Raw genomic sequence first — 15,569 nt, forward strand, 5'->3', positions numbered from 1 at the left:
TTTATTATTTTAATTTTTGATGAAAATACTTGAAGAAACATGATTGAAATTGCATGATGTGGTTTCTAATATAACCGGAGGCATAATTTTAAAATCACATTGTAATTGCGGTCTGATACAGTTGCGAAGGCAACCACATCCTCAATATTACGGGTACAATTGCAGCTGAGGACCCCAATTTAAAGCCATCACCCCGATAGCAATCGATAGAAACAGGTACCATGTAGAATTTGTAACTTAATAACAACTGATTTATTGAATAATTCTTTTGGAAAGGTTCCCAAATCAGAGACAATACAAACAAACACACTTGCACAAAATTGAAATTAAACAGGAAATAGACATTACAGACTTGGTCTCCTCTGAGGGTTCCAAAACCTTGGAACTCTCCTTATCCAAATTCCACTTTGAATGCTAAGAAGATAACCTCCCTGTTCAGTTTCTTTCCCTTTTATTCTTACACAACACACATAGTTGACTAAACATTATTAATAACAAACTGCTCATAGCAGTAACTTCCTCATAACTGATTCATCGAGTTTTAACAGATTTCTCGCTTAAGATGTTTATTAAACCAATCCAATAAGATTTGATGAGCCTCTTCTGCAGACTTCACAGCTTCCGGATCTGTAGTGTTATACCTCAAAGTCCAACCATGCGAGACATTAGGAAATATTTTCACAAAACTATCCACCTGCACAAACAAAAGGATATATGAATGATATATCTTAAAGGCTATATATGTATAATGGTAGATATCTACAAAAAGAATGGAAGATTCACTTACTTCAGGTTTTGCAGCCAACACTCGTTCAAATTGTTTTATAACCTCTGGAGGAGTGATTGTGTCCAGCCCAGCTCCAAGTATAGCAATCGGAACATTAACACCTGAAACGAAGACTACTAATTAACCACCCGAATACCAACATTGTTTGAATATGCAAATCTTGAAATAATTCAAACACTGAAAGTTTGTACCGTCGATGTCCTCTACTGTGATCGACGATGGATGTGCTAACGCAACAACTTGACTGAGGTTGGATTTCCCAAGCTCACACACAGTCTTAGCTGATAGAAAAAAGAAAACATGTTACACTATGCGAGTTTATAATATAAGTTAGTTGTATTGAAACTTATACAAACAATGTTACTCACCGCCCCAACAAAAACCAGCAGCTCCAATAGCAGAAATACCTTTACTCTTTAAAGCTTCAATTATGGGTTGTGAAGCTTTAAAACCCTTCTCCTGCAAATATAATGTGCAATCAGTAAAATATGTATAAAATTTTACTTACAAAGTCACACGATTTATGTACATCCAAAGTTCCAAATTGACATTAATAGTAACATTATTGAAGGCAAATATCTTTATCATAATCCAAGATCAGAGTTACCAAAGTTCTATTAAGGATATATCATTGAAAAAGTACTTACGGGTCGATGTTCTTTCATCCAAATAGGTAAAGGTCTGTCAAGATTATCAGGATCAAAGGGGTCGCCGTTGAAGTAGTCAGGAACCACCACATAATACCCAGCTGCTGCAACCCTGTCAGCGAGATTCCTTCACAAAATAACAGTCACATTTAGCATCACAAAGAGAAATCTCTTGTAGAGCAAACCAAAAGAACGGCATATAATTTACCAAAACATCAAATGATCACTAATGCATCATCTATCAAAAATAAAAAAACCTAGCTATGATCCATGACACTGATACATGTGATCACGTTCAGTTATTCATTTTCTTAAATTACTATCGGTGTTGACATGTCAATTTCATGCATTTTGCTTAGTATGTAATTCTTAGGTAAATAATATTTTGATTGTATTTAGATCATTTCCATCATACCTTATAATAGGTGCTTGATATCCTACAAAACAAATAAAACTAGTGAAGATAATTGAAGTTATATGATTAAGGCAAAAAGTGTTAAAGTATGATGTGGAAGCAGTAAAAATACCATAAATATCGGAGACGAAGAGAATGGCGATGGTGGAAAGAAAGGGTCAAGTTACTGTGCATAGAGAATAATCTATGCACCATGCATAGAATAATCTCTGCCCTTGGATCAACATTTTAATCTAAAGGTGAATATTAGGCATATATAACATTTTCTAAAAAGGAAACCTAATCTCATTCTCTCGCTCTCACGATTTGGGGCTTCGGATTCTCTCTCGCCGCCACCACCATCATCGCACTCTCTCTCTCTCTCGCCGCCACCACCAGCATCGCACTCACTCTCTCTCGCCGCCACCACCAGCACCGCACTCTCTCTCTATCGCCGCCACCACCAGCATCGCGCTCTCTCTCTCTCGCCGCCAACACCACCATCGCACTCTCTCTCTCGCCGACACCACCACCATCGCACTCTCTCTCTCTCTCTCTCGCCGCCACCACCATCGCAGCACCTTCAACATCATCATCTAGGTAAGATTAAATCTTTCTTCCGATTAGGTCGCGATTTTGTTTCAATTTGTGTTTTAGTTACTACGATTAGGTCAGATTAGGTCACGATTTTGCTATATTTGAGTAATATGTATGAAATAGAGTAATATGTATTGAGTAATGAGTGGTCTACTATGAGCACTATATGTCACTTGCTGAGTTATTACTAGACTGATTTGAGTAATATGTATGAAATAGAGTAATATGTATTGAGTAATGAGTGCTCTACTATGAGCACTATATGTCACTTGCTGAGTTATTGATAGACTGATTTGAGTAATATGTATGAAATAGAGTAATATGTATTGAGTAATGAGTGGTCTACTAGACAATTTACAAACACGGTGACAAGTTATATTCCAAGGAGTATATGCTTCTGTGGAGGAAGTTCTAAAACTCCAGTCTTCATTATTCACTTGTCTTCTTTGTTAGTGATGTTAGATTTTATTTTGTACCTCTGTGGAATTTGTTTATATCAATTATCTAAAAACTATAGTTGCATGTAATTTTTAATATTGGAGGAAAGAAATCAGCTAACTGCTGTAATAACTACTTACTTGAAAAAGAACCTTTTGGTTTTCTTTCTATAGTTTCTAGCATATAACATATTTACTATATAATGAATTTGCCTTTGTTCTGGTTCAAAGTCGATGTTTCCATTTTAAAACAGGGACACAACTCTAGGTGTGTTTTTCTTTTTAAAATTATAGGTGCTGTGCCAAGTCATTAATTCTAGTAAATATGAGTGTATGGCCTATCAGTAAGTAGATTTAAGGCAGCCAGAGCTTAATGGATCTAGTAAATATGAGTGCATGGCCTATCAGTAAGTAGATTTAATGCAGCCAGTGCTATTCAGCTCCCACAGTGATAGGGTCTAAGAATGGGTAGTATTCATTATGGAGTCAGTTAAGTTTGTAAACAATCCTGGGCAAATTATCTGCAGTTACTGTTAGTTGACTGTTGTCTTAGTTTGTCAAGGAAGAGTCTATATTTCAGTCCCAAATTTTCTACCTCAAATGCAGCATGTCTTTAAGTTTTGATTTAAATTCGGATTAGCTATCTATTTTTCAAGTAATACTTGTTGCTGCTGATAATACTTGTTCTTCTCCCATAATACTTGTTGAGTAATATGTTGTGATAATCTTTTTTACTCAAGTAATTGTGACAACTTAATAATTCATGTTGAGTTACACAATAAATTGTTGAGTTACTCAAGAAAAGTAATGACACGTGTGAAGTAATTACATATGTTTTTTTATCGTTTGACACGTGTTAGATAGTTTTATTTATGTGTCTTGTTCTCATATGTGTGTATAATCTGAAACTTTCGGAACAGAATAGCATGCTTCAAATAGATAAATTGTTAACAAATGCTTGTATATTTTTATTTTTTCTTTGTGAATCTAGAATAGCATGCTGTATTTGAATTTGAGTGAGCAATTCTACATAAGTATCTAGGATTGTAGTATGACATCTTATTGTAGTATGTTCTGTTCCTTGCTTATTGAGTAATATGTTGTATGGACAGATATGAGAACAAGATCTGCGGCACGAATTGTTAACAATGACCATTCTGATGATTTTGTTACAATCATAGAGGAAGACGTAAATGATCGTACTGCTGCAGTTGGGACTGAAGAGGCAGAGGATGGATTTGCTGACATGAGAAATAAGAAAGGCAAAAGGACTTCATCAAATATATTGCATAGAAGTAAGTATTTGAATAATCTATTTTTGGATTTGAGTAATTTGTTGTCAATATTTATGTTTAGAATAGTCATATCATAAGTTTTTTTGGGAGGCCCTGCCCTGTACGAGTTAGCTACAATTCAACCATGCCACCAATTAGGGGTCATATATTTAGATATAGTTTAATGGTGACAATTCTATTAGGAGCTGTGCATAGTTCAATACTGGCCAGATTTCATGAGTTCATGCTTTTAGAGAATAAAATCTGGATGTTGATTTGTTAGGATTCAAATATTGATTTATTTATTTTTTAATTTTCCTTTTCTTTTAATTCTAAAATTTACAAGCAGATGTGGCTTGTATTGTTTTTTTTAAAAGGTTTCATACTTAGTATTTTTTTTTTCTTTTCAAACTATAACCAAAAATATGGAACAAAGCTAGTAGTAATTTTTTGGATTTGAGTAATATGTTATTAATATTGAGTAATCTGTTTTTGGATTTGAGTAATATGTTATTAATATTGAGTAATCTGTTTTTGGATTTGAGTAATATGTTATTAATATTGAGTAATCTGTTTTTGGATTTGAGTAATATGTTATTAATATTGAGTAATCTGTTTATGGATTTGATTAATACGTTATTAATATTGAGTAATCTGTTTTTGGATTTGATTAATATGTTGTTAATATTGAGTATATTCTGTTCCTTGCTTTCTATTCTTGTTATTGAGTAATATGTTGTATGGACAGATATGAGAACAAGATCTGCGGCACGAATTGACAACAATGACCATACTGCTGCAGTTGGGACAGAAGAGGAAGACTTGAATGATCATACTGGTGCAGTTGGGACAGAAGAGGAAGAGGATGGAAGTGCTGACATGAGAAATAAGAAAGGCAAAAAAACATCATCAAGAATATTGCATAGGTGTTTCCCTAAGAAGCTGACAGAATTAGTTTTGTTGTTGAACGAGGGAAAGAAAGATCCTAGGAAGAAAGAAGACTGTATTAAGAAAGAGAAGTATATTACGGAATGTGGATTTGGTGGATTGTTAAAACTGAACATCACCATTATCCCGGGGGTATTTGTAAGTTGGATTTTAGATAACTTTGACGAACATAGGGGAATGATTGTCAATGAAAATGCAAGAATTACAGTTGGAGAAGAAGATGTGAAGAGGGTATATGATTTGCCAAGGGGTAAGAAGATAATTGATTTGGAAAAGGTTGACAAATCAAGTAAAGAAAAGGTGAAGAAATTTAAGGAGCAGCTCGGGTACATAGGGGAGACTTATGATAGTATGATCCACATACATACCAATGTTTTGTATGAAAAATTGATGAATTTTGAAATCACAAAGAACAAAGCTTGGGCAAAAGGTTTTATATTATTGGCTATCGGAACCATTCTTTGCCCTACTACTTCATACTTGATTAGTTTGAACTATGCTACAGTGTTGAGCGAAGTAAAGAAAGTTAGTAGCTACAACTGGTGTAAACACTTAATTCAACATGCCAACGGAGGGATTAAGAAAGATGCATGTTCTGGGAAAGCAGACTTCCACTTTCTTCTAGTATGTAATCTATTAAAATATTGTTTTCATTTAATGTATCCTCTTTAAATTTTATTTAATAATCAAATTTAATATCTTCATTGTAGGTACATTTTTTAGATATGGTGCAAACAACCAAACAAAAGGAAATAGTTGAAAAAGCACCAAGTTGTGGAAATTGGGAGGATGGCAATGTGAGCATGGAGTTGAAGAAAATAAAGAAGAAGGGAGGTTTCAACAAGGTGATCATTCTTGATAAACAAGATTGTGATATTCCAGAAAGTAGTATGGCAGCAAAAGACATGGGTGATGAAGTGAGGCATGACAAAATTGCTGAGACTGCAAAACGTAGTAGAGAGAAAGTGATCCAAAGAAAAGGGAAAAAGCGAAAGACACAAAATGTGGATGATGAAATGATGGAGGCTCATTTGGCTCCACAAGACTACGCATTAGAAGAGGTATATTGATCGCGACTTTACGTGTCTATAAATCTGATAACTGCAAGTGCACAGTCGTGTCGTGTAGTTTTAAAAGATATCGAATCCACAGGGACTATAAATCGATCTACCGTTATCTAAGGTTACTATGTAAAGCTAGGAGTACTAAAATTTTCGATTGTTCCTAAGGGAAAGTGATTGTGAGAAAATAAAGAATAATAATAAAAGACAGGTATCAGTATGTATTTCGTTTAACTAAAGGTAATCCGAAGGTTCATTGGCTTTTACATAATTAAATTAAAAATCTTTACTAATTCCAATTGATTAAAAATCCTCGTCTCAAACTTTCGCTCTGTTGATTCAGACTACTATCCTAATCCTAATGTACGCTTTCGCCATCCCATTAGATTTTAGAAGAGCTTTTTGAAAACAATGTAATTAATAAAATGCCTATTTTACGAGGTTGTTATCTATTTAAATATCCTAATCTCAAACTTTCGCTCTGTTGACTCGGAGCAAGCTAATACACCTAACGTACGCTTTCGCCATCCCGCTCGAGTGTAAAAACAATTTTTGAAAATAAATAAGTTCCAATTAGTTTTAATACGCTTTCGCCATCCTTAAAACTAATGTCCTATGTCTACTATCCAGTTAAAGACCTCAAACTTTCGCTCTATTGGTTTTAACCTTTGACCGTCCTAATCCCTCAAACTTTCGCTCTATTGGTTTTAAGACTTACTAATTAAACTAGACATATAAACCAAAAATAAGTGATAATTAATAAAACCTAATTTAAGCCAATTTATTTCGGATCCCTACGGTTAACTTACTTTACATACCGACACCTTTAGTAATTTAGCCAGACATATTAATATGGTTAAACATGCATAAATCGGTTTTGTTCATAATAATAAGCATATTAAATGGCATATAATATATCATGCAATAGTAATATAAATAAAAGCGGTAAATAAAAACCTGAATTAAATAAATGGCAAATAATTCTTCAAGTATCGAACTTCCACCACAGCTTGGCTGGATCGTTCTTCGGAATTTAAATGGCAGAAAATAAAAACAAGGAAAATAAAGCGATAAATCTAACGTAAGGCTAGATCTATGAAAAGTTCACAACAATTTCCAATGTAGAAATCGTTGTGAGAAAATAGAAGGTTAAATGGAAACAGAATAATGAAAAGCAGTTCGCGGTACAATTTCGGCAGCACTTCGTTGGCAGGAAATCGGACAGTTTGGACTGAAGTGACTGCCTCTATTTATAGGTGAGGCTTTGCAGTTGCTTTGCGTGAAAAACGGGACTTTTTGCAGACCGGGACTTGGAGACGTGCGTCTCCTATTCTTCAGGAAGACTGGGTGCGTGACTTGAGACGTGCGTCTCAAGTGGAGAATCTTCAGGGAAGTGGAGACGTGCGTCTCCCTTTTGCTGAGGTGGCAGAGACGTGCGTCTCTGCTTACTAGTGTGGCCTGGGCTGCTTTCCTTCGTGGGCTGGATTGCTCTTTGGGCCTTTGGGTCCTAATTGCACCCCTCTTTCGTTTCAGCACCCCTTTTCGTCTTTTAAGCATAAATATTGGTCATTTAAGCTCGATTTTCTTTCCTTTTCGCAAACAGTCGTAATTGAAGTGTAAAACCTGAAACAAAGCAAATACACGCGTAATATCATAATAAATTGACATAATAAATGGAAAATGCTATAAATATCTATGGATTTTAGGCTAAATATACGATATAAAATCGTGTTATCAAATTCCCCCAGACTTGAACCTTTGCTTGTCCTCAAGCAAAATAAGAAGATAAAGATAAATGAAACACACTTCCACCACGTCGTTCAGTCATACTTAGCTACATAGTGTTCTTATTCGGAAGTAACGAATCTTAGCAATAAACCTATAGTAACAACACTAAACAACTCCCAGTATGCATACCAATCCGAATCATGCCATTATAGCTTGACCTATTTGACTTGTCGTCATGTTTCACCCTTTTCATTCGCGCGCAATCACATTAAGCCCATTATCTTGACACGCACATAGCAGAGTAGTCGGTTAGTGACTATGATCCTTCTCATGGAGTTCTGGCACAATATGTGGTATACTCCTTAGCATTCACTTGTAGATTGTGGGGAATCGGACAATAGTCCTTCCTACCAAGTTCATTACCAGATGACTTCTGAACCAATCGACAGTGAGTTTTTAAATTCTTTGTATATGAGATTTGCGACCGTTAGGTTAAATGATCTTGTGAGGATCACCTTACTTAGTAGGCACATTTCTTCTTATAGTTGAACACATAATTATTATGAGGATCATACACTTATATTCATCGACTCTCTGCGTAGTTTGTATCTCAGACGGTGCCGACTGCTAGAATAAACTACTAAGGGTTATTTCAAAACTTAAAGTCGATGGTTTTGGTATAACGGGTATTCAAATCGGTTACGCATACTCGGGGGTTTTAGAGTGTTGCGACAATAAGGATATTGACTAATTCAGTTTCGGTGCGTTGAGTGATTGAGTAGCTTCGTGTTTCTTGAACGTGTGGGGTTTGCGTTTTATCGTTTAGGAGCAAAAATTTTTTTGTTATGGCTCAAGAAAATGGAAGAAATTGAAATAACTACGGAATTATACATATAAGACTTAAATTCCATAAATATTCTTTATTGAATTAGAAAAACATTACAAGGAAGGGAAATAACTGAAGGGAAAAATAAAACTAAAGGAAATAGGAAATAGAAATAATACGACTCCCCCAGACTTAGATGATGCAATGTCCTCAGTGCATAAGAACTACTCCTCATTGTTGCGGTTTCGAGAACTGCTCGCGCCTCTTGTACGAACACGGCGACGTCTATCAGGAGAGTCATTAACACGAATGTCAAGATCATGCAAATATGTGGCAATTTCAGCGTATTGACTTTCGTTCCTAATAGCATAGTCACGGTGCTCCTGTTGCATCTCTCGGATGAGCCTAATTGTTTCAGTTTGGTTTGTCTGCATAGCTTGAACGAGTTGATCTTGGCGTTGAATAGCAGCATACATGGCTTCAAGAGTGATAGGCGGAGGGTTGTTTGGAGGAGGTTGGTTGACATCAGCTTGCCCTTGGTTGAGTTCTTCTTCATTTGCATCCATTGGTTCATTAGGATGTTCTTGTTGGTCATCTTGAGGATTTTCTTCAATAAGCCTCCAACGTTGAACATAACGGATGTTAATTCTTTCAGGACAAGGAAGGATAACATAAGGAATAGGAACTTTATTGACGACCAAAGTGTATCGGCCATCATGGCGGGGTGAAACCAAGTGGGAATCGCGGCAGTAAGTGAGATCGAGTGACTGAGCAGGCTTCATGAGATGAGAGAGTGATAGGAGCTCGTCACCAAGACCTAAAGCACAGGCCAAGGTAGTAATAATGCCTCCAAGCAAGAATGGATTTGTAGCGGGGGCGTTAACTAAACCTTGGATGTGTTGGAACATAAACGGTGCGGCATTGAAACGGATATTGTTAAGCGCACAGTAAAGGAAAAATAATTCATTTTGGTTTACCTTGTGGTTGTTGGATCTTGCAAAAATAATATGCCCCAAGACACGTTGAAAATAACGTATAGCGGGGTTTTGAATGTGAGAAGCATGAAGAGCTCTCCAACCGGTAGGATTTTCTCCAGTGAGATGGAACCAAAATTCAAAAGCGAGATCCTCCCAGGATCGACCATTGAGTTCTTGAAAGATTGAGCGGTGAGCAATTGGAGCATGATTAAAATGCAAATATGAAGCTACGACATCTTGATCTAGAGCATATTCACGGTTGAACATCCGGAATTGGATGGTACCGGTTGAGAATGGTTGAGTAGAGGGAGTGTCGTAGTTGAAGGAACTCAAAAATTCTAAGACGAGCGGCTCATAAGTAGGTACAGGTTCGGTACAAAGATGGTGGAGGCTAGATTTAGTGAGTAAACGGGTGACACCATCAATGAGACCCAAAGTTTCTAGACACTCGGTGTTCACAAATTTTGTGGGAACAACCGAACGTTCGTAGAAAGCAACATATTTTGTTCGTTGAGCATCATCTCGGAAGATAATGTTTGAAAGGTCGGGAGGTGGTCGCTCGGGACGTTCACCACGGATTAATGAACGTGGAGGCATGGTGAGTATGGAAATGGAAAATAGATATGATAGTAGAATGATAGAAAAGAAATGGTATGAAGGTTGTGGAGAATAAGAGTGGTGGTGGTGTGGTTTTATAGTGGGGTTTGAGAATGGTGTGGTAAATGGAGAATTAAAATGGATTAATGGTGGTGTTTGAAGTTTGAATAGAATAGAGAAATGGGGAATGAATGGAGTTTAAGAGGTGAATGATGGAGGATGAATGAGGTTAATGGGGTTTAAATGGAATAAATAGGGGAAGAATGAGGAGAATGAATTTTGAAATTCAAATTCAAAATTCAAGAGGGAGAGAAGAGTGTCTGCGTGGTCAAATGCAGACTGCTAGCCTTGGGAGACGTGCGTCTCAGGCAGTCAGTCTGCTGGGGCAGAGCATGGAGACGTGCGTCTCCTGTCCCAAGAATGGCATCTGCTGGTCCCACACAGATGGAGACGGGCGTCTCCTGTGGCAGGCAAGTGGGCACGCATGCAGGTGACCAGACAGTGCTGACAGATACCATTAACAGCAAAAAGTGTCCATCAGTTCAGAACAATGTCTTATTTTAATACTATTAACAGCAAAGAGTGATAGCCAGGCAAATATATATATAGCAGTTAATAGCAGTGTATTATAACACAACAGCAGTAGTGAATAAAATATTGCATTTTAAAATTAAATCAGTACTGAGTGTTAACAATAGCAGAATGGAAAAGTGCAGAAAAAATGAAAATCTAAACTAGAAATAGAAATTGCTAAAACTAGAAATAAAAATCTAATAATCTAATACGGTAACATCTAGCCACGTCTATTGTTGTTCTGATTGGACTGAATGTGTTTGAAAACTTCGTCGAACTGAGCATTTACGGTGTCGATGAAATCGAAGAAATGCATTTGCAAAGTGTGAAGCTCGTTGCGCACATGTTGTACATCTTGTTGTAGTGCATTGATTGCTTGTTCGTGCGTGTTCAGATTGGGCATCCTTTGATTTACCGATGCGGTAGATGTAGCGGGTTGTTGTTGCTCGACCTCGACATCAGTCATATCAACAGTGTGATCTTCAACGGAATCTTCAGAACGAGTTTCAGGTTCATACTCAGATATAGGTTCATCAATAGGAAGAGGTTCATAATCAGGAATGGGTTCATCAACAGGAAGAGGTTCATAATAACCAGGAGGTGTTTCAGGTTCAGATTCAGATGCAGGCATTTCCTCATCAAAATGTTCATAAGCTTGAGGAGTTTCAGGTGATGGCTCTCTCTCAGGAATCTGACCATAGTAAAGCCAGTTGGTAGGGTTGTGCACACTTGTCCTAGGATTCGGTAAGGTGAACTGATACCAAACTTTGTTATCAATGAGCAATTCAAAACGATCAGGTCCAAGATTACCGATGATACCTCGATTAAAACAGAAATTGATGTCCATAGAGGTATGGGTACCAAAAGGTGTCAATCTAAGCAAAGGCACTCTCATTCCTATGGCATTAGCGATCATAGTGACAAATCCGCCGATCCTAATGGGTGAAACTTCGTCTTGCGTGATGCGCTCGAAGTTTGTAAGCATGAATGCGATGGCATTGACCGGGCGATTCTGAGATGTACAAAACATGATGAACAGCTCTTCTCTAGTAACTTCAGTGACATTATCAGGCTTTCCAAAAATGTAGTGAGCAAGGATCTTGTGAAAGTAGCGGAAAGCAGGATTGTGGATGTTCTCAGATTGAAATTCATTCTCTTCAGGGTTGTCGTTTCCAGTGATCTTGCCCCAGTATTTTTCCAACTCCCAGTATGGAAGATTTTCTTCAGCTACTTGGGCGTATGCATCGGGTCCATGAGGTAGTTCTAACATTTCAGCAAAATCTCGAATGCAGAAATTAAACTCCATACCAAAGAGTCTAAAGAGAATAACTCCTTTTTTCAGTCCTTGTCCACAGTTTGGAAGATAGGTCAGGGAGCTCAGGAATTCCAGAGTGAGCTTCCGATAAGTGCTAAACTTGCGGAACAAGTGAGAACCAGTCCAACCGATTTGGTTAAGCAGGTGTAGGATGCTTTCTTCGATACCAAGCTTCACCATAGTTGGTTGGTGAGGATAGCAAGTCAATTCCATGTGTCTTTCAGCCAGCTTGTTGAATCTTGCTTCTTGTCCTCTACCACGGAACACAACTTCCATATTGTCAACTTCTTGCATCGTAGTTAGTAATTAAATGAAAAACCTAGAAGTTGAAAATATTAAGATTGAGTTAGAATTAGGCTAGTGTTTATTTAAAATAAAATAAAAAGTTAAAATTAAGCTTAGGTAACAAGTTATAATAATAAATATAATTATAACGGAAATATTTTCTCAATTCATAGATAGTAGTTATAATTATAATAATTATTATAAGATGTATGGAAAATAAAAAATGATTAAAATTAAATTAAAAATAGAATAAAGTTTTAAAAATGAAAAATAAAATTAACAAATAGAAAAATTAAAGTTTTAATAAATAAAAATAAAAAAAAAAAAAAAAAAATAGAAGAATAAATAAATGTGGGTTGTCTCCCACCAAGCGCTTTGTTTAATGTCGTAAGCTCGACGATTTAAAAATAGAAAACTATTTTTTCGAAAGAGCGGGCAGTTCGTCAAGTTTAAAAACTTCGATGTTTTCATCGTATTCGAGATGATGGTAATACTTAAGACGTTGCCCATTTACGACAAAAGGTTTGACGGTTTCTCCTTTGATTTCTATCGCTCCACTCGGAAATATGTTAGTTATTTCGAAAGGGCCAGACCATCTAGATCGTAACTTACCAGGAAATAATTTTAGTCTAGAATTAAATAAGAGCACTTTATCGCCTATGCTAAAATTTTTCCTAGATATACGCTTGTCGTGCCATTTTTTCGTTCGCTCTTTATAGATTTTGGCGTTTTCGTAAGCGTCTTGTCTAAGTTCTTCTAATTCGTTTATGTCTAGAAGTCGTTTCTCACCAGCGGCAGTGTAGTTTAGGTTTAAGTTCTTAATAGCCCAATAGGCTTTATGTTCTAACTCTACTGGTAGGTGGCATGATTTTCCATAAACGAGTTTGAATGGGGTAGTTCCTATTGGAGTTTTGAAAGCTGTTCTATAAGCCCATAAAGCTTCATTTAGCTTGGTTGACCAATCTTTCCTCGATATAGCAACAGTTTTCTCCAATATTTGTTTTATTTCGCGGTTAGATACTTCTACTTGACCGCTTGTCTGTGGATGGTATGGTGTGGCTATTCGATGATTTACTCCATATTTTCGAAGGAGTTTCTCAAGTATTCTTGAAATGAAATGGGAACCACCATCGCTAATTACCAATCTTGGCACACCGAACCTAGGAAAAATGACGTTTTTGAAAAGTTTAATAACTACTCGTGTATCGTTCGTAGGAGAAGCAATAGCTTCTATCCATTTTGAAACGTAATCGACGGCTACGAGTATATATTGATTTCCAAACGATGATGGAAACGGTCCCATGAAGTCTATTCCCCAGACGTCAAATATTTCTACTTCTAGAATGCCTTTTTGAGGCATTTCATCGCGTCTTGAAATGTTTCCAGTTCGTTGGCATCTATCACAGCTTAGTATTGCAAAATGGACGTCTTTCCACAGGTTAGGCCAGAAAAGTCCAGATTGAAGAATTTTGGCGCAGGTCCTAGATGTGCTATGGTGTCCTCCACACGGTGCAGAATGACAATGTGTTATTATGCTTCTTATCTCTTCCTCGGGTACACAACGTCTAAAGATTCCATCGGGGCCTCTTTTGAAAAGGAGTGGGTCGTCCCAATAGTAATGTTTTAGGTCATGGAAGAATTTCTTCTTCTGTTGGTAGCTTAGATCAGGAGGAAGCACACCAGCAGCTAGGTAATTTACGAAATCTGCATACCAAGGCGTGTTAGATCGGGCTAAAGCTATTTCAGCTAATTTCTCGGTTTCAGAGTTTGGACGGTATGGTTCGAATTCATTTGCTTCTAATTGGGCGATGAGTCTTTCATAAGGGAAATCATCGTCAATTGGTACTTGTTCGGGTTTCAGATTTTCCAATCGAGAGAGGTGATCTGCTACGACATTTTCAGTGCCTTTCTTATCTTTAATTTCCAGGTCGAATTCTTGTAGTAACAAGATCCATCTCAAAAGTCTTGGTTTAGCGTCCTTTTTGGTTAGGAGGTACCTAATGGCGGCGTGGTCAGTGTATATGATTATTTTGGCTCCTACCAGGTAAGAACGGAATTTGTCTAATGCGAATACGACAGCTAATAATTCTTTTTCTGTCGTGGCATAATTCATCTGAGCTTCGTCTAGGGTTCTACTCGCATAATATATGACATGTAGTTTCTTATCCTTTCTTTGTCCTAGAACGGCTCCTACAGCATAATCACTTGCGTCACACATTATTTCGAAAGGCTCATTCCAGTCGGGAGGTTGCATAATTGGCGCAGAGATCAATGCTTGTTTAAGCGTTTGAAATGCTTCAGTGCATTTATCGGTGAAAACAAATTCGGCGTCTTTCATGAGTAGTTCAGTTAAAGGTTTGGTTATTTTAGAGAAATCCTTAATGAAGCGTCGGTAAAAACCAGCATGTCCCAGAAAACTTCTTATTTCTCTAACGGTTTTGGGAGGTTGAAGGTTTTCGATGATCTCGATTTTTGCTTTATCAACTTCGATTCCTCTATCGGATACGATGTGTCCAAGTACAATTCCTTGTCGAACCATGAAATGGCATTTTTCCCAATTAAGGACTAGGTTTACGCTTACGCATCGTCTAAGCACCATTTCAAGGTTTTCTAAACATGTTTCAAAACTTCCTCCACAGACAGAGAAGTCGTCCATAAAGACCTCCATTATTCCATCTAGGAAGTCGGCAAATATTGCCATCATGCATCTTTGGAAGGTCGCGGGTGCATTGCAGAGTCCAAAAGGCATTCGTCTATAAGCGAATGTACCATAAGGACAGGTGAATGTGGTCTTCTCTTGGTCGTCAGGGTGGATAGGAATTTGGAAAAATCCGGAGTATCCATCCAGATAACAAAAATGTGAGTGTTTAGCCAGGCGTTCGAGCATTTGATCTATGAAAGGTAAAGGGAAATGGTCTTTTCGGGTAGCTTTATTTAGCTTCCTATAGTCAATGCACATCCTCCATCCAGTTTGGGTACGTTGTGCTACAGATTCTCCTTTTGCGTTAGTGATTACAGTGACTCCTCCTTTCTTTGGTACGACGTGAACGGGGCTAACCCATTTGCTATCGGATATAGGATATATTATTCCAGCTTCTAGCAGTTTTTGGATTTCCTTTTTAA

At 37.2% G+C, this 15,569-nt stretch overlaps 1 protein-coding gene across 2 annotated transcripts in view; it reads right to left on the reverse strand.

Moving 5' to 3' along the window:
* Window positions 1-237: 237 nt before the first annotated feature.
* LOC131632527 (endo-1,3;1,4-beta-D-glucanase-like) overlaps window positions 238-15,569 on the reverse strand; it is a 44,485-nt gene continuing 29,153 nt past the window's right edge. The window contains exons 2-8 of one of the 2 annotated variants that reach the window (XM_058903278.1): window positions 1,962-2,006; window positions 1,850-1,871; window positions 1,435-1,561; window positions 1,156-1,246; window positions 979-1,068; window positions 788-888; window positions 238-694 (exon numbers count right to left, since the gene is read on the reverse strand). In XM_058903278.1, the coding sequence (XP_058759261.1) occupies window positions 542-694; window positions 788-888; window positions 979-1,068; window positions 1,156-1,246; window positions 1,435-1,561; window positions 1,850-1,871; window positions 1,962-2,006 (629 nt within the window). In that variant the 3' untranslated portion in view covers window positions 238-541. The remainder of the gene's footprint in view (window positions 695-787; window positions 889-978; window positions 1,069-1,155; window positions 1,247-1,434; window positions 1,562-1,849; window positions 1,872-1,961; window positions 2,007-15,569) is intronic. The other variant, XM_058903282.1, reaches the window with a different exon arrangement.

Source organism: Vicia villosa, linkage group LG1 (genome assembly GCF_029867415.1).
Source record: "Vicia villosa cultivar HV-30 ecotype Madison, WI linkage group LG1, Vvil1.0, whole genome shotgun sequence".
Taxonomy (NCBI): Eukaryota; Viridiplantae; Streptophyta; class Magnoliopsida; order Fabales; family Fabaceae; genus Vicia; species Vicia villosa.